A 27,455-nucleotide genomic window follows, 5' to 3' on the forward strand; every position below is an offset into this window, starting at 1 on the left:
CTGTCCCCACTCCATTAGGTCTCTGTGAAGCTACTTCAAGGGTGAGTAGGTTTACTGTAACTTTTATTGTACAGTGATTAACTTTCAACTTGTATGGCTGTTAACTTTGCCTGTTCAATTAATACACATTGATGATGACTGGAAATAATTCATGTTAAATTATATTTCATTGTAGAAATTAGAACGACCTGCATGTCATCCAGCGTCATAGATTGTGTTCGACTTTGGAGGGACTCCAGACTGAGGAAGATGTCAGTAAGTGGTTTGTTATCCCTTAAGTAGTGTTTGTATTATAGTGTATTGTTGGTCCAATCTTCAGGTCTGAGTATTTACAATAGCAGCAGCCCATAGGTTGGCTTAATTGAAAACAGTGGACAAATACTCTCATGAGACACTTTATTAGGTATACCTGCATAATCATCTGTAATAAGATCCACAAGAGCTGTATACTTAAGTGCCTTTACAGAGATGATAATGGTGTTATCAGAAACACTCAACACAATAATGAACATACTATGAAATAAGTCTTATCTGCATAAAGGCATTTTGGATACAGCTCTCAATCTGACATGTCTACTACTAGATAATGTAAGTGTACCTAATGTTTCAGCCAATGATGGTAATGAAGAGATGACTGGATTATTTTTGCCATGGTCCATGGCACAATGGACAGAATTTTCTGACAAAATACATTATATCAACTTTATGATGCCTTTCCAAACTGTCTAAACATCTGCATCTCCCTGAATTCCCGATATTGTGCACAAAAACGTTCTACTGTATTTTCATTCCATTGATAATAACGTAGGAATGCAAACACTGGTGGTAGCTGAAATGGTCTCCTGTTGCCTTCATGCAAATCAAAACAAGAAGGACACTTGCGGAGGATATGGTTGCTCATGATACAAATAGGTAACACGGATTTGTTTTTATCCAACAAAGTGCTTTTTTAGGTTTAAAACCGTACAGTATTCACTTACACATTGTTTGGACATTACAGTAGTAGTAGTAGCATGCGGAAAATTCACAATTTTCATGTTTGAAAATATTCCTAAAGATGAAGGAGCTAAGGTATCTGTGCAATATGAGCTAAAAAGGGGGAACATGGCATCACAGTGGAAGTTAAGGTCTGAGAGGAAATGCTGGCGGAGGTTGGCCATCAGATTATATTTGTGATGTTTGGAAGAGTTGATGACTGGACTGGACTATTTGGGACTGTGGTCAGGTGAGGCTGTGTGAGAGGCGGCAACCACCACCCACTCACTTCTTCCCTGGCTGAGCTCCGCCCTCCTGAGGCCGCCATAGAGCCTCTCCTCCACTGCTTCCGCCAGCTTGTCCGTCAGGCTGCTCTCCACCTGCTGGCTGCTGTTGTTGTTCCTGTTGTCCACTCTGGGGTCCATGCAGCCTGGAGGTGGACTGCTTGTGCTTTTTGCATTGGAAGAGGTCTGGTGACCCTCCACGCCCTGGCTGGCGGGGTCGGTGGTGGTCACGTTGGCTCCATCGCTGGATGTTGTGCTCTCTTTGGCTGCATCCTCACAGGCCGCAATCTCACTGGCTTCTTCATCTGCCGCACTGGCGATGCGGGACAGTGTGCTGTGATACCTGGTGTCCAGAGGGTAACTGGCACTGTCCCCTCTGGGAAGCGGAGTGAACCTCTGCCTCTCTAAAGACGGCGAGTACCGCCCCCCTGTCCCCGAGCCGGGGTCACTGTATTGCTTGTGTCTCTGCCACTGCTTCCGGAGGTGCACTCTTGATCGATGTCTGGTCCGAAACGGCGAGTCTTGCTGATCGAACCGCGGGTCATGTCGGAGGAACTCGTTGAAAAGAGCGTCTGTCTTCTCGTCTATGCTGTAGTCACGACGATGGAGACGAGGTCGGTGGGGACTGGAGGGCTGAGAGATTGGCTTGATCAGCTGAGATGTTCCATGTGATTCTTGTTTCTGAAGTGATTTAATGAGTGGATATGGTTCTTGGAGGCTACCCTCTGTGCTTTCTGGTAGATCTTCTTCCAACTCTTCCTGGAACAACCTGGTCTCAGTGCTCTCGCACACAGTTCCTTTCCTCCCTGAGCTTGTGAAGAACAACCTCCTTTCTGAAGCCGTCTTCCCACGAGGCGCTGCAGGGGTCCCGAAAATCCGCATCTCCTCAGGTGCCTTGAATGGTGTTTCAATGGAGGCGTAGCCGCTATCCATTTGAAGAAGTTTGCGGTTTCCCATGTCAGCTTCTCCGTCGACACCGCCGCCAATTTCACTGGCCCCACCTGATGCCCCTCGCACGCCTCCCTCCATCACCTCTCCATCTGGTTCAGGTTCATCTTCTATGTCTTGAGACAAGCAGCTGTCTAGATGTCCACTTCGAGCAGCTGGACAACCCAATGATGAGACACTTTCAGCATCACTACGGATGGACTCCCGGTCAGTGCTGCTCTGGTCCGAGGAGGCGTACTGCTCCAGAGAGGCTCTCAAGCTCCAGATGTCTCTGTAGAGGGATGGATGTGCTTCCAAGCACAAAAGAGAAGAACCGGAATCCGCCCTTGGTCTGATCTCAGGTCCCAATACGCCATCCTCACCTTCATCTTGGTCCAGCTCACAGTTTTGCCTCACTGCAACTTCAGGAGTTTTCCTGGATGAGTCTCCCAAGTGAATGGCTTCTGATTGTGGCTCAAACAAATCATCGTCTTCTACAGATTCAGACACAGTCTTATCAGTGTCTATCCTTCTGTCTGCATCTGGTCCGAACTCGGTCTCTATTCTTGGCACCCTGCCTGGGATGCTGTCTTGTCTCTGGATGGAACAGACATCTGGTCCTTCTTTCCTGCTGGTGACACCCGCTACCTCTACCACCATGGCCTCCAGATTTAGCCTTAACACGGGGAGAAAACTGTCAGGACATTGTGACATGGCAAGGTTTTGGTGGCAAGATATACCTGTGGAGGAAAACTGAGGAAGGACTTGTGGAAGCTTGAGAGAGGGACTCTGCAGACAGCGACTGGAGGCCACTTGTCTGACTAGGGAACGACCCAGTTGGATCATCTCGGAGAGGAGAGTCATCGGCGGTGTGGTCGGTGGTTTCACTTGCCGCTCTCTGCCTCTGGAAAGGCCTTCTCTTTGGGGATCCTGGTAGAAAAGATACATCACAGCTTTTTAATAAGAGTTTATCAGGATAGAACCTTAAGGGTAAAAGTCCCGCACAAACCTTTGGCATCCAGACTGGCAGCCCGGTGGCTGCTGTCAAACTTCCACCGCCTGAAATACGGCCCAGCTCCCTCCAGACTGGCATGGCGACGCAGTTTCGATAAGAACTGCAGAACTGAAGACTGTCCAGGTGCCTGAGTGGTTTCTCCTTTTATCATGTGGTCACTGTGAGCCTCTCCTCGGTCCCCGAGAGTGTCCAACTGACTCAAAAGATCAGGTAATCAGCTACAGTACAGTATCAATTAACTTTCAAATATAATGTGACAAATATTTAAAAAATGAGAAAGAACTGATGCTCACAGTTAAGGAGCGTTTGCTTCTCATAGCCAAATCCTGTCTAGGAATCTGGTCCAGAACGATGGAGTGATGGGTGTCTCCTGGAAGACCTCCAGTGAGGCTCTGACCCAACCAGTCAGGCACTCTTCTGTCCATCGGCTGTTAAAGGAAAACAATTTGTGGTCCGATGTGTGATTAAAACAGTGATTGCAGCAACAAGCGGTCATGCTAACATGTGATGTAAACAGGATCATTTGAATATGCTGAAATGGGTCCATTAATTTGACTGGACTAGGGAGCACTCATGGTTATGCTCCACCGATTTTACCGGATGTCCTTTTAAAAAAAACTGGCCATGCTTTTCGTGGCTTTAAACAGGAAAAAATTGTTACAGTTACGAAGAATGGTTGCACCCCTTGATTTCTGCCTAGCAACAAGGGGTCAAACAAAGTTGTGATATAAACACTTTGGGGCACAATGATTTTGGGGCACAAATTCTGCCTAGCAACAATTGACCACATGTACTGTATATGTTGTATACAGGCCAAAAATAAATACATTTTTTAACATGACCTGTTTTCTAACTGTATGTAATATTATGTGATGTAAACAAGAACAATTATTTCTTGACTAATAGTTTTTTTTCTTCTCTTTAGGAGAGCAGGAGAGGTTGATGCCACTAACCTGGTAGATTGAGAGGGGCAGTTCGGGCGCTGGTGCCTCACTGATGTTCACAGTGCTGCTCTCAGTGGAGTCACACTCCATGATGGTGAGGATCTTTAGGTCACACGGAGCCGGCGGCAGGTGGAGGTTGGTCAACCGGGCCTTTTTCAGGTGGTGAAAATCCCCCTCAGTCAGAGTGTACCTGAAGGACAGAGGTAGAGGGATGTATTATCATGAACGCTATCATTCTTTTTAAGAACTCATTTGGCGTGTACCTCCGTCCTTTCTCCTGAGCCATCTTCTCCTGTTCGTACAGAGCAGACTCGTTGAAGGAGACCCTGCGGCCGGTCAACCCCGTGGAAACAAACCTCTCTGATTCGCCCTCGTGGCAACTCGTAGCCGAGAGAGCGTCTGATTCATCCAGGCGAATTGTGATCTCTTAGTGACACAATTGAGGGCGTGAGATGACGATACAGTAAATACATTGTAAATATATGACCTTAGAATATGTAGCTCTAACCTTGCGTCGGCTGAGAGTCTTCGATGTAAGTCGTGTTGGTCTTCTCAGGGTCATCACTCGCTCTGAAAGGAAGACAATCATTACCACGCAGCAGTAATGGCAGCAGAAGGCACTGTTTTGTATTGTATACTTAATTCAGAGTCGTGATTCACTAAATCCAGCAGGTGTTGGATTTCTTTACATGCAACACACATATACATATACATATACATATACATATATATATATATTTATTTATTAGTTTGTTTGTTTTTTTATTTTGTTTTGATTTATTTTTTTTATTTTTATTTTTTGCAGTAGGGATTCACCAGAAACAGCTTCTCATTGGGCTTTGGGGTACAATTGGCAAAATAAGAGGAATTATAATAGGAATAATTATTCAGCAAAATTGCAATTTAGTCTGTAACAGAGAATTGTTTTCAAATGCAGACTCATTTTTGGTAAAATAACCATAATTTTTTTGAAATTTTATAATTTCAAATATCTTGTTAATCGTCACTGTCAAACTCCAAAGTGCTTACAGGGAAAGAAAAATGTGATCAAAATGTATTTGATAGCAGAAAGAACAAAATTCATATTTATTGTAAAATAAAAAACATCTAATGTTGGGATTTAAAAAAATAGTATTATTTTTTTAATTATATTATGTAATTATATTTAATTAATTAATTTAATTTAATTAATTATTTATATTATTATTAATTTTTTTATCCAAAAAGAATAACATTTTAAAATGTATTGTTATGAATTCCCATGAAATTTGATCTGTTTTCTGATTATTTTCAAACTTCCTGTGGCACATGACAGAGCAACTCTGAGCAACCCTCATGAGTACCACCTACCTGGAATAGCGGCGACCACCCATGCAGCAGCGGTGGCAGAAGAGCAGCAGCAGGGAGAGGAGGACCAGCGTCCCCCCTGCGAAAACACTCAGCAGCACCAATAGCAGCACATAATTCTCCACCTGGCCCGCCGACACAGGTACATCCTGTTGGGGATAACCAGACTACTACTTTTATCCTGCCACAGTGCATTAGAGCTTCCATTTGATGCTGCAGTGTGGAGGGGGAAAGATGAATACATTCTATTTTTGTGCTTAGCCACTGACTGTTGAGCATCCTTGCTACATGAATGCAAACACCCACACGCATTCATCCTAGATGCGTATAGACCTTTCTGTGTGCAGATTCAATGTTCTTCAGATACTTAGATATGTTTCTGACCTTCCCACGTGCTCTTTAAAATAGCTCCAATCGTGACGTGTGAATGGTTGTCTGCAACGGTCAGACAACGGATGATCATATGTTGTTATAAGACACAACCAGACACACATGTCACAGATATCCTGCACTCTGGTTGCAACTGCATTACTCATGCTACAAGAATAATGGATTATTTTCCGTTTAGCATAGTCTGTCAGCTAAGTGAAATATTATTTAATAAGGATTAGAATGAACAATGAGGAACTGCAAGTGATTCTCGTGCCCAGGCGGACTTTGCCACACTCTGATTAATACTCTCTCAGTTGGTCTTGGCTGTGTGAGCTCGGGGATGCTAATCGAAACGTCAGCGAGACCCTTAATTTAATTTCCAAGCTTTTCTCAATGAGGATGCGGGGCGGGGGGTGGGGTGGTGGGGGGTGAGGCTAAAAATGGAAACGAGAGGAGGATGCAGACGCACATGAGCAATCCCCGCAGTGAGCAGAACGTCCTGCAGCTGTTCTGATGTCACATTCCAAAGATGGTGACAAGTAACTGGGTTATTGACAAAAAATACAACTTAACCCCTTAAAATGGGTGTCTTTATTTATTTAAAATTCGACGAATGATAACATTGCAATATAGTTAGTTATTGCAATATATGCACACACAACAGATATTAGATATGTGTGTCTGTGTAATGTGTTGTTTATTTTTATATATTTTATAATATTTATATATATTTTTATGTATTATATTTATTTTTAGATTTATTTATTTTATATTTATTTATATGTATATATATATATATATATATACTATATATATATATATATATATAATTTTTTTAAACTTATTTATGTATGCCTATTCTTTATTTATCTTGCATCTAAGTTACCAAATATAGGTTATGGTTCCTAGGGTTAAAGCCACAGTATACGGTTTTATATATAGCCACAGTTATAGTGCCTTTAAGCTACTTTTTAAGCTACTTTTGCAAGCATTCAATGGCTACTAAACATGTCAAAGATCAAATACATTGTGACCTATAGGTTCTAATGATATTTACTTTAGCACGTGTAATATTTTTTGTGCCAAGAGCATGCTTTTCGTACTTAAACCACGCTCTCCACCACTGTCACATGTCTATTTTTACATCCATTAAATGCAGTTTTGGCCTCCATTGAGTCCAGGCCTTTGGGGAAAATGCAGTATGTAACATTTCAACATACGTTTGCGTGCCTTGTGCGATTCGCAGTTGGAGTGACATCTTTTTAACGCTCCTCCATCTGCACGTCTCAGTGTGTGCGTTTATCAGCGTGTGTGTGCTTCATGCAATCTGCTGTTTCCAACATCTCAGCCAAACAGGAGAAACAACAGGATCAATCAGCCACAGCAGCAGTGAGACCTCTCGTCTTTCCTCTTTGGATACACATCAAGGTGTCCTAACACACACGTGACATACGTACATATTAAACTGTGTCTTAATATTACTCACAGTGGAATTCTCCGTCAGACTTGTCAGAGCAGGCGAATCATTGCTCATGGTCCAGGTCAGCGTGGGTGAACCCTGCAGAGGACCACCAAAGTCAGAGACAGTCCAACCAACAGCATCATCCGTCATTGTTATCTTGCTGTCATTGTGTATAGTGAAGGTGAAGAAACGGAACATGTGCTTCTCTGTCTCACTGGAACCTGCCTCAGAATTCTCTAGATCAGGGGGTGTCAAACTCAATCGCACAGGAGACCAAAACTCAAAGCCGAACTGGACATTTGGTGTGGCTGTTCATTTCAATGAGGTGATTTTTGGCACATGCTCTCCTGTAGATAGAACATATCTAGAAAAGGTGTTATTTAGCAGAGGTGTGGACTTGAGTCATGTGACCTGGACTCGAGAACAACTTTGATGACTGTGGACTTGATTTGACTTGGACTTTGGTCTAATGACTTGAAAATGTTCAAGATTTTCAGTGAGTACAATGTGTCCATATTGAAAACATTCCACTAGCAAGACCATTTTTAATGCATTAATTGTATTTTCCAAATGCAAAAGATTACTTTGTTAAAATTGAGACTTGAGAGTTGATTCGAGACTTGGGACAAAAGACTTGCACACACAGAGTTTCTCCCACCACTGTTACTTAGTAACTGCCCAATCTAAAACTTGCTTTATCTCGTACTTGACTTATCCAAATTCTGTTTCACCTAGTACCACTTGTATCAAGAACCTGACTTATCAAGACCCTGAACTAGAAGTTCTTACCTACTACTTGCTCCCTTTCATGTATGACCCACTTTATGTATCTAAAACCTGTTCATGTATATCTAGCCCATGATGTAGCTGGAGCCTGATACGGTAATCCGTTGTTTAGCGTGATTAATTGGTTCCAGACCCAAACGTGATGAGTGAATTTCCACCAATTAGGTTTCCTTATTTATCGTGTGAATACAGTATATCACATAGAAAACCTAAATACAGTTTGTAACATTATTAGAGCCCTGTAGACATGAACTAACACCCCTATAGTCACATTTACATTCATATTACCCATTATAGCAGACATAATAACAGAAAATGTGCCATTTAAGATATAAATTAGACTTGTGCTCGTGTGAGTTGCTTTACAGTGCATCCGGAAAGTATTCACAGCGCTTCACTTTTTCTACATTTTGTCATGTTACAGCCTCATTCCAAATTGTATTAAATTAATCTCTTACCTCAAAATTCTACACAAAATACTCCATTATGACAATGTGAAAAAGTTTTTTTTTTTTACTTTTTTTGAATTTATTAAAAATAGAAAACAAAAAAATCACATTTACATAAGTATTCACAGCCTTTGCCATGAAGCTCAAAATTGAGCTCAGGTGCATCTTTTTTCCACTGATCATCCTTGAGATCTTTCTACAGCTTAATTGGAGTCCACCTGCAGTAAATTCAGTTGATTGGACATGATTTGGAAATATAATAACTGTCTATATAAGGTCCCACAGTTGACTGTGCATGTCAGAGCACAAACACCAAGCATGAAGTCAAAAGAACTGTCTGTAGACCTGCGAGACAGGATTGTCTTGAGGCACAAATCTGGGGAAGGATACAGAAAAATTTCTGCTGCTTTGAAGGTCCCAATGAGCACAGTGGCCTCCATTATTCGTAAATGGAAGACGTTTGGAACCACCAGGACTCTTCCTAGAGCTGGCCGGCCTTCTAAACTGAGCGATCGGGGAAGAAGGGCCTTAGTCAGGGAGGTGACCAAGGCCCCGATGGTCACTCTGTCAGAGCTCCAGCGTTCCTCTGTGGAGAGAGGAGAGCCTTCCAGAAGGACAACCATCTCTGCAGCAATCCACCAATCAGGCCTGTATGGTAGAGTGGCCAGACGAAAGCCACTCCTTAGTAAAAGGAACATGGCAGCCCGTCTGGAATTTGCCAAAAAGCACCTGAATGACTCTCAGACCATGAGAAACAAAATTCTCTGGTCTGATGGCTTTCGTTCCAAATGTCTTCCATTTACGAATAATGGAGGCCACTGTGCTCATTGGGACCTTCAAAGCAGCAGAAATGTTTCTGTATCCTTCCCCAGATTTGTGCCTCAAGACAATCCTGTCTCGCAGGTCTACAGACAGTTCTTTTGACTTCATGCTTGGTGTTTGTGCTCTGACATGCACAGTCAACTGTGGGACCTTATATAGACAGTTATTATATTTCCAAATCACGTCCGATCAACTGAATTTACTGCAGGTGGACTCCAATTAAGCTGTAGAAAGATCTCAAGGATGATCAGTGGAAAAAAGATGCACCTGAGCTCAATTTTGAGCTTCATGGCAAAGGCTGTGAATACTTATGTAAATGTGATTTTTTTGTTTTCTATTTTTAATAAATTCAAAACATGTCAAAATAACCTTTTTTCACATTGTCATAATGGAGTATTTTGTGTAGAATTTTGAGGTAAGAGATTAATTTAATTCAGTTTGGAATGAGGCTGTAACATGACAAAATGTAGAAAAAGTGAAGCGCTGTGAATACTTTCCGGATGCACTGTAAATGTGTTCCATTGGTGCTGACAGGAAGTGATGTTGGGAGTTCAGAGCTAATGTGCTCATTGTGAGATACTTCAAAGCTGTAAGGAAAGCCTAGTCTTTACAGTGTAATACAGTTGGTAACATTATTAAAGCCCTCTAGACATGAACTAACACCCCTATAGTCACCTTTGCATTGATATTACCCAATATAGCAGACATAATAACAGACAATGTGCCATTTAAGATATAAATTAGACTTGTGCTTGTGTGTGTTGCTTTAAATGTGTTCCATTGATGCTGACAGGAAGTGATGTTGGGAGTTCAGAGCTAATGTGCTCATTGTGAGATACTTCAAACCTGTAAGAAAAGCCTAGTGTTTGGGCAATCAAGACCGGTGCGTGTGTGCTTCACCGAACATAACAATAACATTACTGATACTGATAAGATTTGTATTATTTTTGAAAAACCCTGATAGAGTGAAGCCATGAAATTCAAAGCCTGAAGTTGTGAGGGACGACCGTACGTATAATGAATCACTGCTTTATCTTGATCCTGTACTGTAATATCTGGGGACTGCTATATCTCATGCACACTTTACCTGTTTTGTCTCCAGCTATCTGTACGTAGAACAAACTGTTTTTGTTCCAGTTACCATAAAAGTGTTTACCGTATCACAGTTCTCGCAGCTCATTTTGCATGTGCATTTTACTTTTAAGTTCATGATTAATACCTTAATCGCTGTCCAGCACCTGAACAAGTCCTCATCCAGTAGAAGAGTGATTTTGTAGGCCGAGCAGATGGACCGCCTGGATGACTGGATTACAGCCATTTTTGTTTGATTATGTCAACACTGTCTGACAAAAATCCCCCCCCCCCTCCCCAGACAGCTCCAGTATGAACTCGGAGGGCAATTATACAGACTGGTGATTTTATGTAGGGTTTTTTTTTTTTTTAGCGAGGCTGTTATCTGTGATTACAGTAATTCCCTAGGAAACTAATCATTAGAATAAAAGGTTTTTCCAACAATCACAGCTGGACACGTCCACCTGGAAGATTCAGACCTGTCTGATTATAAAATTGTTTCAATCTATCAACATAAAAGTAATGGACACATTTTAGGAGAATATAGATTTGCTCATGTCATTACAATATTTCCCAGAATGTGAGACAGAAAAGGCAACATATAATTGTATACGTCAGTGCTTGATAGCATTCCTAACACACACACACATTGCAAACACTGCTGCACATTCTCCAGCCATGTGACTCAGATAATATTTTATGTAATATCTCATACATACCAACTGTGTTCTGCTATGGCGGGCGATGGTGATACACCACTGCACACTTTATGCTCAGTCAGTGTGGACTGAAGAGGGCTTTTTATGACAATGCGAATACACTAATGCATGAAGTGTCAGTGCATACATGTACTTTTTAGTGTACAATAGTAGTGCTCATGCTGTATATATGTGTGTGTTCTACACTGTAATAAACGATGATGTTTTGCATCTTACGTTCTAAATCAGAAGGTGTGGAAGCAGCTTCCCTCCGCCCAGTGACTACAGTGAGTCCCTCAGAATCTTCCACTCTCCCGTGTCCCACATCTCTGGCTGCTCTCAGCCCGCCTGTGGGGAAGGAAGGAAGGAATCACCGTCAACTGTCTAAACCCGATGATTCTCCACAACAACATCTTCTTACATAATCAAACACATCACCCACTCGCCTGTATGCGCTCCTTACTGAAGATGATCCGATGGGACTCACCGAGATGAAGGTTCCGGTCCAGGCTGCTCCCAACGTCTTCTGCATCCTTGCATTTGGGCTTCAAAAAGCACTGGAGTTATGAATGAAAGCCATTGGACACACCCACCCGCCCGCCCGCCTGCTTCCGACGCACCATGTGACCAGCGCTGACGATGCTGATGGTGGTGATGATGATGCGAGACGAAAGAGACACTCCCAGCTCCCCGCCACTCCCTCCTCCATTCACAGCCGCTGTCATTCATTGTACCGCCATCGATTATCCGAGTTTAGTAGAATCGATTGTGTGCATTCTTTTTGGAAGTTATCTTTTTTTTCATTACGTCAGAGGGCACCAGTGTTTCCCTGTTGTAAAACCACATTGTTGCAGTCTGGGGTTTTACCACACGATGGCAGAATAGGACCGACAGTTTTGACTGAAAAACAGTCCACACGACGTCAGTCAAAAAAGGCACAAGGCGACGCATTGTTTCAAATTCATTAATAAGTGTTATACAAAATTGCATAAAGAACAGTAGAACCTTCAACGTGATACAGTTACGATTAATTATAACCATAGAACCAGGAGTTCAACTTACAGCAAGTAAATGTCACTTACATAACACCAATTCATTTTAGCAAACATGCTAGCACTATAAACTACACCATACTACTACCGTATTGACACAAAATACATATTAGTATATTAGTATTTGTTCCTTTAAAAAAAGTCTGAAGAAGGCAGTTTATCTCTTACACCATCCTAAGACCCAGGCCATGTTAAAGACCCACTCTACAAGCGTCTTTGACTTTCATAATGATGCCATGAAAGGACAAAAGTGACAATAGAACGGAAAATTGAACTTACAATGATGTAAGAAAATATCTCTGACATAACACAAATTCATTTTAAGCATGCCACCACTGACTGTGCACTACACTACACATATTACCCTGCGAGTCAGTGCTTTTCTCCCTGTCACTCACAGTGACAATCACGCTGGGTGGAAAAAAAAAGTGCTTCAAACGTTAGCGAGTTAGCAAACAACAATGCGGGGAGTTATGATGCAATTTTAAGGTCATGGTGATCCATGAATTAGCACCTAGGCCACACAGTCAGAAGATAGGGAAGACCTGGGTTCGATTCTCTGCTTGGATTCTCTGTGTGGTGTTTGCATGTTCTCCCAGTGCGTCTGTGCTCCACTCTGCTTCTGTCTGCTGTCGTAATAGAGAGGTGTGCTTGCTCTGGTGTGCATGCATTAATTTAAAAAACACAAATTAATATAATAAATTAATTAAATAAATATATATTATTTTTATCGCTATTAACACATTATTTCTGACAGCCCTATTAAATACCTGTACAATGTTATTTCCTATATAACACATTTTCCCTATTCTCCCTTTCTTATAGGAGTGTTACACTGCAGTCACTCATCATCCAACAATGAATGTGTCAACTATTAACTTCTTCATCATTTTTTGTTATTAAATGTAGGCATGTCCGATCTCATATCAGCAGACAATCCTGAGGTGATATAATAAGGTGATATCAGTATCATAATTTTTCCGAAACATGAACACATGTGTTCATACCACCACAGGGGATATGTCCTGTTACACATATCGGTATCGGCTGATATCGGTATCGGAAATTGAAAGTTAGCCAATATCGGACATCCCTACTTATCAGTATAAATCTTTTGTTTTCTTTCCATTACACTTTTTGATTGTTTTTCCATTTTTGCTTTTGTCTTGTGTTTAATTTTACAAATATTTCAACTATCTGCTTATAATTTGTTTCTCATAATATTAGGGTTTTATTCTAACTTAATTGTCTTAATATTATAATTTTTGGAATGAAAAGTGTATTATTTTAGTTTGTTTCTTATAGTACCACAGGTGTGAGTAGTTGTTTGTCTATATGTGTCCTGTGAGTGACTGTCCACCAATCCGGGGTGTACCCCGCCTCTCACTCACAAAGTCAAATGGGATAAGCTCCAGCTCACCTGTTCCCCTAAACAGGATAAGCAGCAGAAAATGAATGAATAACATTGTCTTGAATGTGCTCATGTTGAAATGCTGAGGTGTAACATACCAGATGATTTAACACATCTGGGAAAGGCTGTCAGGAGAAGTGGGAGGAATGTGAAGGAGAAGAGAACGCAGTGTCCATGTGTGTTTGTCTGTGTGTGTGTGTTGCATGAGCTCTGACGTCAGAGTTTGCGTTTGTGCATGCACCAGAGAGCAGGACATCCTGTGGAATTGTTCATGGCGATACTCCGAGAATATAAAGTAGCCAAGCCCCCCTCCCTTCTCACAAGCTACCAGAGAGATGTGCATGGAAGTGTTGCTGCAGCATGTCTGCATCACAATCCCAAGGGCACTGATGCACACACTGTGAAAGAACAATACAAAGCTATTGGACGGAAGGCGAAGTGACGCATGAGTCCGGAAAAAGCAGGGGTGTTGTGGGTGTACCTATTTTTAGCCAACGTGAGGAGACACGTTTTAGCCGCATTTCTCGTCCCCCCACCCCCGTCCTGTGTATCACGTGACAGGAGCAGCCCCAAAGCCGGCTGTGCACCAGAGGTGGGACATGAATACTAAAGAGGCAGGGATGAGAGGGGGAAAAGGCTGCTGCAGAATACAAAGAGGAGACCTGTTCTCACTGTCTGAACAATGAAGTTAAAAATAAAACAGCCCATGTGCATGTTAGCTGCCAGTGTTTATTATTCCAGTTTATCATGCAACCTGGAACAATGTAAAACATTCACCAACTCACCAGCCATAACATATTATATTCCTAGAGATTAGGGTATTGGAGTAGGTATAGGAATACCTGTATACTCTGCATAACACTTTACATTAGAGAGTCTCTATAGATCCAATCCAATACAAGTCATATTTTTGTATTTAATTTACTATGCTTTGCAGTTTATTGTGCAATAGGAGATGGCTTTAATGTTGTTTTAGTGACCCTTTTTGTTAAATACTACAAAAAATGTGCACACTGCAGTGTAAACCACAATAAATAATAAAGATACGGTTTATATGAATACCTAAAATAAGCAATGGGTCCCATTTAATGGATGTTAGTCATATAAAATCTTTTTTTAAGTCAACTGGTAAATAAAGTTTGTATTGATTGCACAATTTGCCTACAGGTACTGTACTTAAAGTACAGCAGGCACTAGTTAGGCGGTACCTTGTGGGCAACAAGCTGCTTCTATTGGACGATTTCCGTTGTCTTAGACTCACTCTGATTGGCTGTCTGTCCGGGTAGGCTTACCGGAGACTAGCTTCTGGTGTAGTAAAGCTTTTGCAGTCTCATATGTCTTGTGCCGTTGCTAGTAACCACTTCCCCTTAAATGTACTGCTCATTGATATAAAGGTAAACGATATTTGAGAGGTGATATGACATAATAATATAATGTATTATGTGAAGCTGCAATAAGGAAACAAGGCGGTACCTTTTTAACGCCGGGCTCCACCATGCGTCTGTTGATCACCTCCACCGGCTGCCCTGTGGAGATCCTTGTTCCCAAAGCAGAGACCCTTGAGGGCCTGACAACGCGTCTCTCCCGTCAACTTCAAGTGCAAGCTGACAGAATCGTCCTCCTGCATAAAGACAAGTAAGCAATGTGTTTGTGGTCTGTGCTCAAAGCCGTGCATTCACATGACTTAAATGTTAAATGGGACTCTATCCCCGCGTTATGATATATGATAGGCAGCTGACTGCAGGGAAACTATTGGAGCAAGGTATAACAGATGGCAGTAGCCTCACCCTACAGCTCCCAGCAGTAGCAGAAGCTGCCTTATTTGTGAGTAAAACGCAATGGACTTATAGTTTGTTTACATATAGGTGGTATACGTATATGTATGTTAGGGTGCATCAAATTTGAATGGGAATTTTTAAATTCATAATATCAATTTGGCTGTCATTCCATTTTTTTTCTAATGAACATAAAAATGTCTTTTGCAAAGTTTTGAGGAAATCCATTGAGATTTAGGGGTGCCACCTCACACATAAACTTTTGTAAAATTTCGGAAAATGTCTAATTGCCAAAACGTTGACCTGGAAATGTTGAGTATCATTTTCTATAAGGTTATCAAAGGGGGCCCAGACCAAAGACCAAACTGCGACTGCTCAGCTATTAGCTAACTGTCATTAGCAAACTGTAGCTAGCTAATGTTAGCTACCGTAGAGGCATTGAGCACTAAATACCTATAAATATGACTACAAATCATTCAAATTACAAAAACAAAACCACAAATTTGCTAGTAATATGTAATAGGAGTATAAATACCAACAAAAACATAATCTTCTTGAGCTGCAGTCTTTGCTGACCTCAAATCTCCATGGCGACCATTGAACTGTTCACCGCTTTATTCCACAAAAACAGATGTATGGTGGCACCCCTAAATAATCATGTATTGGAAAAATATTTTCTATGTGTTGTTTCTACATATATTGGAACACTTTTAGTACCCAGCCATGTCAAAATTCAATAATTGTGTTTTTTGATGCACCCTAATGTATGTATATATATCTATATATATACATACACACACACACACTGTATATTGTTATAGTTTTTCAATTGTATTTTTCCTCAGCAGTGTTCAGGTGCCAGAGCTGAAAGGGTGGTGGAGGCTTTGGAGAGTTTAACAGAATGCCAGGTAGGAGTTCCTACAGTATACTGTAACAAGAAGGCATGAGTGAAGTGAGCGTGGCTTGTGAAAAAGAAATACCTCTTCCCCCATGTTTCCTTTACAACTATTTAGTTATTGACACCATATTTAAATAAAATTCCCCAATCATATCAGCGTTTCATTCAGACCTAGATTATATGTTTGGCAGCAATTTCGCTTCAAAGGTTCCCTGGCATGATCATTATTCATTGTTTAAATATGTTACACTGTATATTGTTTGTAATTATGCTCTGCATTGTTAGATTTTTGAAAGTGAACAGTAAATTAGAAAAATTATGTACTCCAGTTCAGCCTAATTTCCGGATATGACATCATCAGAGTACTATTGCACAGCTACACAAACATGGCAGCGTACGCAACAGAGGATGTTTGCATTGATTAGAGCAGAGATTTGAGTGATGTGTCAAGTCTTCAAGGAGTAGGATGCATTTGGAGATTAAGTATAGAACTTGCAGAACATGGAGTTAAACCTTATAAGTGTAAATTACTCTCCAGTTGCTTATCCTTCAATCATTAAGTAAAGGTTGTTTTTTTTTTAATAACCTGACTGTGTACAGTATGTGGCCGCACGTCAAGGTTATAATGCTTAGCAGTCTTGTTGCTATAGTGGTGTTTAGAAGGCATTATGTAAACAAGACTTACTTTCTTGTGCCAACTTTGATTTAGAGGTTGTTCTTCGTTGTCTTGTTGTTTTCCTGTGTACTGGCGGAATAGCATCATTTTTCAAAATGTGATTATAGCATATTTTCAAGCCAAATGCTTATTGTAAAGGTGTTCCTTCGAAGTGGTCATCAGTGAAATGATCACTACAAAGGACAACATTTGAGGTGGCCGTCCATGTGTCTCTCGTTCCCTGCACTTGCTTCATCCATTCTTCCTTCCTTCCACAATATCGCTCTGATATTGTGAACATCCAGCAGCAACACAACATGTTGGCTTGACTACTATTTTGATGACAATTTTTGACGGTTTACCTCGAGAAGCGTCACCCGAATGACATCACTTCCAGAAATTGGGCTGAGCTTCGAACTAGTTCGTCATGGCTGGTGGCTTCAACTAGAAATGTAATTTTTGCTAATTTACCGTTCACTTTCAAAAATCAAACAATGTAGAACATCATTAGAAACAATATTTATCATATACAAGCAAAGTTGCTGAATTATGTCATGGACCCTTTACCGTCACACTGAACTTGTTCTGGGGCTTATATATTGGTCATACTTCATCAGATCAGTTTTAACTTTTTGATTTTGTCCTCTTTGACCCAGTAATGAACCGGTGGTTAATATGTCTGACTTTCCCCACAGATCAGCGACTTCTTGTCCGGCCTTGTGCCTCTGACCCTTAAACTGGCAATGGGTTCCCACATGATGGATGTGCAGCTCCAGCTGTCCTCTCAGGATGTAACCAAACTGCAGCTAAACAATGCCTTAGAAGCGTCAAACAGACCTTCAACAAGTACCACTTATCCAGCTACATATTCAATGCAATTTGACCCCCATGTGGACACTGCTACGTCTGCTGTGACCTACCATCAGCAGCCAAACTCTCATCATTCACACACCATTTTATCAACGCCTTCTGCATGTCCAGTACCAGCGAGCACACCAGTTTATTTAACCACTGGCTCCAGTGCTACACCACAGAGTCCTTTAGCAGCCTCCACTTTCACAGAGGTCAGCCATGTTGGATGACTTACATTGTTTTGTCACATGATGCTATGTTTAAAGTCACTCTGTCTTTTTTATTTTACAGACAGCTCACTCCTCCACTGTTGAGCCCATCAAGCAAGCAGGCGCAGTAATAGAAAGTTTTTTTAGTCCTGCTCAAGGAGTTTTCTCTGGAACTTTCTCCGGTATGTTTCTCTAATGTGTGGAATTGATTGTTAATTACGCATACTTGAGGTAAAGTGGAGTGCACTACTGGGATGGGCTGTTGAGCTACATCTAACAGAACTCCTCATTTGTGTTGAAACCTATGGCACAGGGGCCACATCCACCCCGCCAAGTTGCTTCCAAAGAATTTTAATACAAGCTGGCAACATGACTTGCAAGTAGTCAATCTGAGACAACCTTTTGAGTATTTCAGTAGCTTTTCACATGCAGCGAGCCAAACAACTACCTCACCCATGGTGCCAAACCTATACCTACCTTACCTACCCACTACACTGTCTGGGAAGGAGAAAAAGGAGAGATGTCAATATTTTATCGTTCATAGTCCATATTGTACATTAGGGTGTCCTTTTCAGAAATATCATGTTAACGGTGGTAACTAATTCATTTAATTAAGTGACATTTTTTGGCATAATTAATGCATTCTCATCATGGCAAGCCACGGCTCTCTGTTATGATGACAGACGGCGGCACAGTGTAGCTCCCCACAGAGTCACACAGTGTCTGACGCTCTTTCATAACTTCTTTCTGCCCTGAACACATCTATTTTGAACTATCCCGTTTCACACAACCCTGCAAAAACGACCAAATACGCTGCACTATGCATTACACTTTTTGGTGTATGTGTGTTTAGAATTGGACACATAATCAGACACTTTGTCATTCATTGGGATGCAACTGTCTCCAGACTTAGCACTGTATGCTTATCCGATGCAACTCAATGATCACTTTGCCTAAATACTGACAATACTGATACAAACACAAGTTGTTAGACCTGGTTTCAACTGTTTTTGTGTTTAGGGTTCCTTTCTCTTGTAAATCCATCCATGTTGTCAGTTAAAAATGTGCCATCTAAACGGCCCCAAATGGTGTGTTCTTGCTACGTTTACTACGGTGACACACAAATGTCCAATGTCTCAAAAAAAAACGAAATACATTTACACCAGTAAACTTGTGGTGTCATCAACTCAATCTCTCTTCCCATCAGGCACGCTGGCACTGTGTAATCGAAGCAGCTTGAACCATCCTCGACGAGGCATTGCCATGATCCTGCAAATTCTTGATGACTTCCTCAGAGCTGCTTCACGCTACCAAGTGGCCCAGGTGAATCCCTCTTGCCCTGCATCTGACTCTCCGGTGCACAACCACAAAGAGATGGACGAGCCCCCATGTGAAACTCCTGGTGAGCTCAATCTTTTTCTTTTTTTTTTTACAAATTTTGTTAGTATGGCAGTACACTTCAGCACTACACTACTAGATTTGCTTTTCTTTTTATATAGATGAGGAGGCTCACAGGTTCCTAACCGTTTTGGAAGAGAACCAGGCAATGCACCGGAAAGTGAAGCGCTTGCAGTTTTTAATGGACCGGCGACATCACAAACGAACTAAAAGGCAGCCACGTCTCACAAAAAGCTAATTGTGGGCACGTACAACTGTTTATTTTTAAATAAAATAACTGACTACAATTTGGGGTCATTTCATTCATTGACAACAATGTGTTTCCTTCACTTACCAGATAAAATAATTACTCACCTTGTTCAGGTAGCTCCCTTTCTCTGTTAGGTACACTACTTTACTGCAGAGGGCAGTATGTGTTCATCTCGAAAGTCCAGCAGAGTACCCAAAATTTGCTCCGTCTTCAAGTAATTATTACAACTAATGACTCCACTTACACATTTAGATCAGCTTTGTACCTTGGTGCACATCATCTACAGAAACTGAAGTACTTATTTTGTGTCGATTATGTTTCTCAGTCATTCATGAAGATATTTTCCCTCTAAGATGTCTTAATTTAGTTTCCCATGTGTCATTGTTGCATTCCCAACATTTATACACAAATGCAAACGGCCATTTTAAGTCGAACGTTACGTCACGTGCGGTCAGTATAGAGGCGGGAGAGATAATACGACCAGCAGATTCATGAAAACTATAAGCGAGCAAAGTACCATCAAAATGAGGTAATGTGGGTTGAACGACATGTCCATTTTGTCGCCTGATCTGCCTCTTACTATCACACCTCTGTGGCGCTTACCAAGGATTGTCTTTTGTCCCGCAAACGCATGTAGTGTAGTACGCCGTGGAGCAGAAAGTCCGCTATGATGCCGGGCGGGGCTACACAGACGTATACAATGCATTCACTATAGCCCTGGGCCGAGTGTGAAATAAATGTTATGCGCTGTGTGTGCACTTTGATTAAATGAATGTATATGTGTATTATGCTGCAGAAATATGACCAACATGTACATAGTGCCGAGCACACGTTCACAATACAATGTTTCTGGATTCTGGTCACCATCATGGCGGCCAAACCTGCCCAGCGCATACTACAGAAATAAGTTTCAAGTAAACATTCCTGTGCATTTAGAGTCCGTTGTGCTAACTTCGGTGCAATGCGAGTCGAAAATGGCAACAAAAGATAACATTTTGAACATTTGTTCCCTTACGCTGCTTTCTAATACTTCGTTTATGTTCTATTTGGTATGGTTCTATGCAGTCGTATGGGATAAAGAAGGCGTCGTGATGGCCGTAAAGTAATCACTGTCGTAAAGCTTGCCAGTGGCCAACCAGGACGACGGAAGAAGATCATGTGATCATTCCTAGCGGATCGCAGTGGTCCTTAAGGACAGCCCAATAAAAGGCTTAAACCATTGCTGGTCGCTCACATTCCCCCAGTCGCCCCTCACGTCGTCTGGTTGATCGTCACCCTTGGAAAGGTAACGGTGGTTTCTACTTGTTAAAATGAATGTATTTTCTTCTTGCTAATGTAAGTTGTACTAAATCTTATCCATACATGCAGGGTTTTTTAATTTGATTTTCTGGCGTTAATATTTAAAACACGTTTTTGCTGTGCTTTGATTTGGGGCCTTTCCCGTTGAGCAGCTAGCTTTGTTAATCGCAAGCAAAATTTATTTAATGCATTTTTGTGGTGGCTATTCAATTAAAATGTATTCATTGAAAGTGGAATTAAACCGGTCACGTTTAACCGAGCTGTTAGGTCGGATGCAAATGCACCCTGTGGAAACAAAGCGCCGTACTTAAAATGGCGCTCAAAGGATGGAAGCCATTGCAAGTTAGCATCAAGCTAACGCTGCTGACCACGTTTTTGGCCTTGAGGTCTTGCGCCATTTGCATTTGAAAACTCCTACATAGTACATGAAACGTTGTTTTAGCGACATCTTCACCACTTCATATGACGCGCAATACACGGGAATGGTTAGTTATTTAGAGTTTTTAAGAACACTGCCTACTTTCCCCTCGTTTATAGCCAGAGCACACCATGACGTCGTTATTACATACTCGAAAGCATCGACGTCCTTGCGTGTAAACCTTTTTTTAAAAAAATGATTTATTCCCCTAAAGATGTCGGACGAGGGAAAATTGTTCGTTGGAGGTCTTAACTTCACCACGACCGAGGATTCATTGGCGGGGGCCTTTGGCAAATACGGAACCATTGAGAAAGGTGCGTTAGCCATCACTTAATAAAATATTAACTCTATTTCGTTTTGAAATGCATTGATGCACTCATTATATTGAACTTACTACAGTGGATGTAATCAGAGACAAAGAGACTGGACGGTCTCGTGGTTTTGGGTTTGTGAAATACGAAAACGTCGAGGACGCAAAGGATGCATTGGAAGCCATGAACGGCAAGGTAAATATTTTTAGTCATGTGTAAATTCGTAATTTCATAAATGAGGTTGTGTAGAACATACACTGACTGCATGAAATTGTCTCTCAGACTCTGGATGGCCGATCTATTCGTGTGGATGAAGCAGGAAAGGGCAGCCGCCAAAGGGGAGGTTTCAACTCTGGGGGCCAACGCGGAAGTGGAGGAGGAAGATTCGGAAGTTCCCGGGGGAGAGGTGGGAGAGGTTACTCCAGAGGTGATCATGAGTGATCTGCCAAACACCCTGGTCCCTTGTTCACCAAACAGCCAATGAATACACTGTAAATGGAATCGGAAATAAATGTTGGGTTTTGTAGGTGGCGGCGGCGGCTACAACGGAGACAGGGGATATGGTGACAGAAGTTACAGCGATAGAAGCTTCGGTGGTGGAGACAGGAGCTTTGGTAGTGGGGGCGGTGGCGGTGGATACAGAAGCGGCTACTCCAACAACTACAGAGATAACAGGTACGTGTACAGGTTAATACAGTTCATACCTGATCAATTGGGTTGTACTCAGAATACGGGCATGTTACTATATTAATTGCACATGTATATTAAGTAAACATTCACTTGAAATTGGACACTAGCTTGCAAGACTAACATTTGAAGCCGAACTCTATTGATGGTATGTGGCAGTATAAGTTGCAATATGTACTGTGAACGGCTCCACTGCTAGTACTACGCTAATTTTCTCAATCTTTTTTTACAGGGGTCAAGGTGGTTATGATCGCCCTGGATCATCCTACCGGGATTCGTACGACAGCTATAGTAAGCATCTATAATATGTATTTATACTGTGTAGACCTATGTTGGGGCTGTTACCAAACTTCAGTGCAGTTTCTATACACTATCACAGCTTAAGTCTATTGTTGCAACCCCAACATATTCTTATTGTTGCACCTCTTTGCTGCTTGAAGCCAAGCTGGCGCCTTTTGAGTAGGTTACCAAATTTTTGCAATTCGCACCAACCCTGCATTGGGGGCGGGAACCCAGACTGCCGCACAATTTGAAAGACGAGTTGCTCGCTCGGTGCTATTGCTCAGTCAGCCGACGGAGTCTCTGGTGACGAAAGTGTGGGAGGGCTTTAGTGGGATGTTGTGAAACTCTCCAGTGTTTGGAACATTCAGTGTCTTTACCTGTGTGCCCACTTCTTATCCTCAGCTGAAAACGAGTAAACATCTCCCTGATTCAAGATCATCACTTGGCTGGCTGTATTTCAAAGATGCGCTCCTCAAGGAAAAAACGTCCACGTGTTATTGCTGACCTTAGTTTTGTAGTTCTGGTGTTGTAGCTCAAGCATCTTAAAAAGAATGTAGCCATGAGTTTTGGTCATTCCTTTTCCTTTTTTTATAAACAGGTCCATGTTTAAACAACTTACCAGTTGCTTCCCTTGCCTGAGAGGTCCCCGTTATTTCCCCAAACTAGACACATTTCTATCACTAGGTCACGCTCCATTTTGGGGGCTCAAACTACACCCCTCGTGGTGTTAATTTGCTCAGCCACATCGCAGTGAGCCTTATTTTGCCCAGAACTTTGAAGTGTTGCCTGAATCTGAAGTCTATTTTTTTTTTTTTAGTGAAACTTAATGGGGCTCCTTTTTGTTTTCCTAAGTTACCTCTCTTGGTCACTGACCGACCTCCTTCCAGAAAGAGATCAATTTGCCCAAACAGATTTAAGGGGATTTTAAGCCAAATTCCTTTCCCAATTAAACCTAGTTGGCACCTCCTGTGTTCAATTTTCCCAAAAGCGTGAATTCCTTTCAGACTGGTGAACTACAAATCCGAAGTGGCCAGCTGTTCATGAAGTTGCAAATTGCAGCATGCTACAGTCTGTCCCAGGTATCTTCTATGCTCTGCTCAACATCTGCATTTTTTTAAATGTGCTGTAAAATGGACTAATCTTGTCAAGTGATCGAAACAAAATGTAACTTCGTTTCCAAAAGTAAAATCTCAAAACGGGAACAGATTTGTACTTTATGTTCTTTGTATGGTCTTTTCTTTTCTTTGTCAGTTCGGCTTCATGGAGCCCATTAAACAGATTGTGGAAAATATTCTTTGATTCTTGCCTCTCAAAAGTGTCGCATGGGGGAAAATTATAAACATTGTGTGCTCATTAGTTAAATTGGTAGGGATAATAATTGGCTGTATTTGAAATCTAAAAGTTAAAATAAATTTGGACCCTCCTTTTTTATAGCTGAAATGAGTTCACCGATTGTAGTGCCTGGCCCTGACTGTTGTAGCTCTTGCATAGGCAACTTGTGCAAGGTTAAACCAGTAGTGGGGTTTATCAGTCCCGTGTGGGGAAAGTGCTGGGAAAGTTGCCCTGGTGTATGGTCCTGTTAATGCTTCATTACATTCAAGAGGTCAGCTACTTGCCAATCCCACAAGTCCTTGGAGAGTGAAGCGTTGCGCCTACCAACAAGTGCTCCACTGAGATGAAAGCTGCTCTCTTGCCTAGGTCATATGTGGAGAGAGTAGGCCAATCAATGCACGTGAGGTAAAAATCTCTTTTGCTTTGCTCACATCCTTCAAACTCAGTTGTCATTTGTTTCCATGAATGCCCAGATCCAAGTTCAGTCGCTCTTTCTAGTCGTTGCCTCACAAGTCGTCCACAAACATGACATGGCCGATAAGCCCTTTCCGAATTCTTTTAATACCCGAGGAAATGTTTGTGACGCTCCTGGAATGTAAATGCTCCACCAGTTGACTACCAACACAAAAGCTCTGGCCTCTTGAGTCATGGATTGTACTGACCTGTCCACTTCAGTTCACCGCATTAGTCCTCTATTTTGCCTCTTAATGCCCCCCACCAGTGTATCTCCTCAGATGTACCTTTTTTTTTTTTATATTAAGTGGTGAGTTTCAGTCCCATGAATAGTGCTGCATGCAACTGGATTTGTCAAGCTGCTGTTTTATTGCACAGACCTAACACATTTATTTTTCTGTAGGTTGAACGCTGATGCTGGGACTCGAAAGATCTCGACACAGCTGATGGGGTTTTCCACGCAGGTGGCATCAGATGGTGTGTCTTGCCAATCATCAGGTAGGTTTCCTGCAGGACAGAAATTCTTAACATTGGACAAATATAGCCAATAAAGTAGGAATGGGGTAAAATATTGCCATATATGTATCCTTGCTGTCAGGTATTTGGGGAGAAATCTTAAGCCAGTCAGAAAAATACCTACATGGCCCTGTGGGCAAAAAGTAATTGCCCCCAAACCTCCCCTGGCAACAACTGCAATCAAGCGTAATCATTTGCAGTGAGCAATAGGCTCCAGTTCAGGACTTGGACGAAGCCACTCCAAGTTGTCATTAAGTTTTTCCTTAAAGCCATTCAGAGGTTTTGGATTGTTGTCCTGCTATCAAACAAGTTGGTTTCAGCATCATTAGGATTCCTTTTGGTAGACAGCAGAAATCAAGATTTTGTTTATCATAGCAAGACTTCCAGGTCCTAAAGCAGCAAAACAGCCCCAGACAATCACACTACCGCAACCATATTTTACTGATGGTAGGATAGTCTTGTCTCGTCAGAGTAGAGTATTTTTCCAAAGGTGTTGGGATCAAGGTGTTTTATGGCTTATTTAAAATTGAGACGAGCCCTAATGTTTTCATCTTGGAACTTTGCCATGCAGGCTGTTTTTACCCAGTGTCTCTCTCATGGTGGAGTCTTGAACACTGCCTTTAACTGAGGCAAGTGAGTCCTGTAGTTGTGGGTCTTTTGTGACCTCTTGGATGAGTTGTCACTCATTTTGTTTTGGCCGGCCACTCCTGCTGAGGGGCCACCAACTGTTTAATGGCTTTCACTGTGCTTCACTGGAGCCTCAAAGCTTCGAAATGGCTTTATGCTTCCTTTGCTGACTGAGATCTCTGTTACATTTTTCTCATTTGTTCCTGAATGTATTTAGATAACAGCATGATGTCTAGCTTTTGAGGATCTTTTGGTCTACTGCATTTTGTCAGACCTATTTAGGTGATTTCTTGATGAACAGGTGCAGCAGTAATGAAACCAGAGTGTGTCCAGACAAATTGCCACCTAAGTTAGGTTTTAACACTCTTTGCACGCAGCCATGAGGGTTTGGATATTTTCTTCAGTTTAATCCAGTATTGGTAGTTTCAATTTAAAAACTGCATTTTGTGTTCAGTTCTGTTGACTAATTCTGAAACATTTTAAGTGTGACACGCATGCAAACAAATCAGGAAAGGGGGAAAAACTTATTCCTGTCCCCTGATATTTAGAAATCAGACCAATGCAAACATGAATATTTTTCCTTACTTGAGTTTCCATTTCCATACATTCCAGACTTTAAAAAAACAGATATTCTCCCAGGCAGCATTTTACAGCCTATTTCTGACGGAGCAGAATTTTGTATACCTTTTTTAATCTGTTCATACATTGTCTAGTATTTTATTTCGATTATTTTTATAACTGCCTACCCAAAACTGAATCCTGATTTTAAATTTTTTTTTAAAACTTATATTCTTTAGTATAACTCAGGGGTCGGCAACCTTTACTATGAGACGAGCCTTTTCCCCCCCTGCCCTCAAAGAAAAATGGCATGGAGCCGCAAAAAATAAATTTAAAACAAAGTGTTATAAACTCTAAGAAGAGAGTAGAACAAATAGAAGTGCAGTGAGTGTGCATGTGTAAGGGATGCTAACTAGTAGGGTTATCATGGTATCATCTTGGTTAAACCTCACTACCTGATGCCTGAAGAAATGTATAGCACAGTGAATTGACAGCCGGCGGCAAACTGCTGTGACGAGCTCACATGCTGAGCCAATTAAGTCTCCCACGGTTTTGTTCAGATAAGACAAGTTGGAGTCTTGCTAGTATTGGTGATAACCTTACATAAATGTATGTGGAAATTACTGTAAACTTATTTGTTTACTCTGGTACAAACAAGTCCCATTCTGATGTGTTTTTTTTAAGTATTACTTTTTTCCCCCCTCCATGTTTACCTGTGGGAGAGAACTGAATAGCATTCTGTCTACTCATCCAATCACCAGAACTCAGCCAGGATGCATTCATGGTCTCACACAAAGTTGGATTTTTTTCACTCATTACAAAGACATGCTGGTGTTAAAATATATATTTGAGCATTGCAAACACAAGCCACAACAGATGCTGAAAACCCAAATGGTCATCACTTGACATGACTGTGACCATAGTTATTTACAGTTGCAGAATATTGTGACTAAAATGTAGCCTCCATTCTTGTGGTTTCGAAGAGCATGTTTGTCTGTTACCAACCACCTGTTTGACTCTTGTTTTCTTTAGGCCCAGCATGCGGCAGCCAACTGCTACACTGAAGCTTGCCTGACAAGTTGTGGCTCATAGTCGCTGATGTCATGTTGAAAGACAAACAAGCAGAGTTGACTGACACCTGAGTGAAGAAGTACTTTCTCTTTTAACTTTTTACCCTACTCTCAAGTTGCCTTTGTACTGCAATGAAGAAATAAAGGACGAGTAGACTTTAATTGTTTTGAGTCACATTATTGGTGAAATCTAATAACTGTATTCTAATTTTTTGCATTTTAGGTGGTTCCAGACCTGACAACGTTAAGT

General features: G+C 41.5%; 3 protein-coding genes and 1 long non-coding RNA gene across 9 annotated transcripts; 3 read left to right on the forward strand and 1 right to left on the reverse strand.

The window, feature by feature from the left end:
- Window positions 1–382: 382 nt before the first annotated feature.
- Window positions 383–20,349, reverse strand: cbarpa (CACN subunit beta associated regulatory protein a). Of its 4 annotated transcripts, none has more exons than XM_058067093.2 (13): window positions 20,256–20,349; window positions 15,089–15,236; window positions 11,640–11,697; window positions 11,390–11,500; window positions 7,351–7,422; window positions 5,496–5,641; window positions 4,654–4,715; window positions 4,409–4,571; window positions 4,155–4,335; window positions 3,495–3,629; window positions 3,196–3,394; window positions 2,927–3,116; window positions 383–2,862 (listed from the first exon to the last, which is right to left on the reverse strand). In XM_058067093.2, exons 5-13 carry the CDS (start codon window positions 7,396–7,398, stop codon window positions 1,206–1,208), a joined length of 2,781 nt encoding a protein of 926 aa, XP_057923076.2. In that variant the 5' UTR covers window positions 7,399–7,422; window positions 11,390–11,500; window positions 11,640–11,697; window positions 15,089–15,236; window positions 20,256–20,349; the 3' UTR covers window positions 383–1,205. The 4 variants fall into 4 exon arrangements, with proteins under 4 accessions (XP_057923076.2, XP_078647693.1, XP_078647694.1 ...); XM_078791567.1 differs by having other exon boundaries at window positions 11,599–11,697; XM_078791568.1 differs by lacking the exon at window positions 20,256–20,349 and adding an exon at window positions 19,757–20,242 and having other exon boundaries at window positions 11,599–11,697.
- LOC131125488 (midnolin) lies at window positions 14,907–19,690 on the forward strand. The gene is made up of 7 exons (XM_058067097.2): window positions 14,907–15,250; window positions 15,346–15,439; window positions 16,239–16,298; window positions 17,639–18,007; window positions 18,087–18,186; window positions 19,212–19,406; window positions 19,504–19,690. Exons 1-7 carry the CDS (start codon window positions 15,111–15,113, stop codon window positions 19,638–19,640), a joined length of 1,095 nt encoding a protein of 364 aa, XP_057923080.2. The 5' UTR covers window positions 14,907–15,110; the 3' UTR covers window positions 19,641–19,690.
- Window positions 20,118–27,384, forward strand: LOC131125491 (uncharacterized). Its single transcript, XR_009129034.2, has 3 exons — window positions 20,118–20,181; window positions 24,838–24,932; window positions 27,168–27,384. It is a non-coding gene; the product is annotated as an uncharacterized LOC131125491 (long non-coding RNA).
- cirbpa (cold inducible RNA binding protein a) lies at window positions 20,770–23,940 on the forward strand. Of its 3 annotated transcripts, none has more exons than XM_058067098.2 (7): window positions 20,770–20,937; window positions 21,584–21,683; window positions 21,769–21,875; window positions 21,963–22,107; window positions 22,208–22,355; window positions 22,600–22,658; window positions 23,052–23,940. In XM_058067098.2, exons 2-7 carry the CDS (start codon window positions 21,584–21,586, stop codon window positions 23,063–23,065), a joined length of 573 nt encoding a protein of 190 aa, XP_057923081.2. In that variant the 5' UTR covers window positions 20,770–20,937; the 3' UTR covers window positions 23,066–23,940. The 3 variants fall into 3 exon arrangements, with proteins under 3 accessions (XP_057923081.2, XP_078647697.1, XP_057923082.2); XM_078791571.1 differs by having other exon boundaries at window positions 20,771–20,937; window positions 21,963–22,109; window positions 22,213–22,355; XM_058067099.2 differs by having other exon boundaries at window positions 20,773–20,937; window positions 21,963–22,086.
- Window positions 27,385–27,455: the final 71 nt, after the last annotated feature.

The sequence above is a fragment of the Doryrhamphus excisus genome, linkage group LG6, assembly GCF_037039965.1.
Source record: "Doryrhamphus excisus strain RoL-2023G ecotype Guam linkage group LG6, RoL_Dexc_Guam_v1.1, whole genome shotgun sequence".
NCBI classification, from domain to species: domain Eukaryota; kingdom Metazoa; phylum Chordata; class Actinopteri; order Syngnathiformes; family Syngnathidae; genus Doryrhamphus; species Doryrhamphus excisus.

Bases quoted from the DNA above. Each gene is read 5' to 3' on its own strand.
- cbarpa (XM_058067093.2), bottom strand. From the start codon at position 7,398: ATGAGCAATGATTCGCCTGCTCTGACAAGTCTGACGGAGAATTCCACT. The intron at 4,572-4,653 runs GTTAGAGCTACA...TGTGTCACTAAG, and splicing joins AGACTCTCAGCCGACGCAAG to AGATCACAATTCGCCTGGAT. The intron at 2,863-2,926 runs GTATATCTTGCC...CCCCGTGTTAAG, and splicing joins TCCTCAGTTTTCCTCCACAG to GCTAAATCTGGAGGCCATGG.
- LOC131125488 (XM_058067097.2), top strand. From the start codon at position 15,111: ATGCGTCTGTTGATCACCTCCACCGGCTGCCCTGTGGAGATCCTTGTT. The intron at 18,008-18,086 runs GTCAGCCATGTT...TTTATTTTACAG, and splicing joins CAGCCTCCACTTTCACAGAG to ACAGCTCACTCCTCCACTGT. The intron at 19,407-19,503 runs GTGAGCTCAATC...CTTTTTATATAG, and splicing joins GCCCCCATGTGAAACTCCTG to ATGAGGAGGCTCACAGGTTC.
- cirbpa (XM_058067098.2), top strand. From the start codon at position 21,584: ATGTCGGACGAGGGAAAATTGTTCGTTGGAGGTCTTAACTTCACCACG. The intron at 21,876-21,962 runs GTAAATATTTTT...ATTGTCTCTCAG, and splicing joins TGGAAGCCATGAACGGCAAG to ACTCTGGATGGCCGATCTAT. The intron at 22,108-22,207 runs GTGATCATGAGT...TGGGTTTTGTAG, and splicing joins TGGGAGAGGTTACTCCAGAG to GTGGCGGCGGCGGCTACAAC.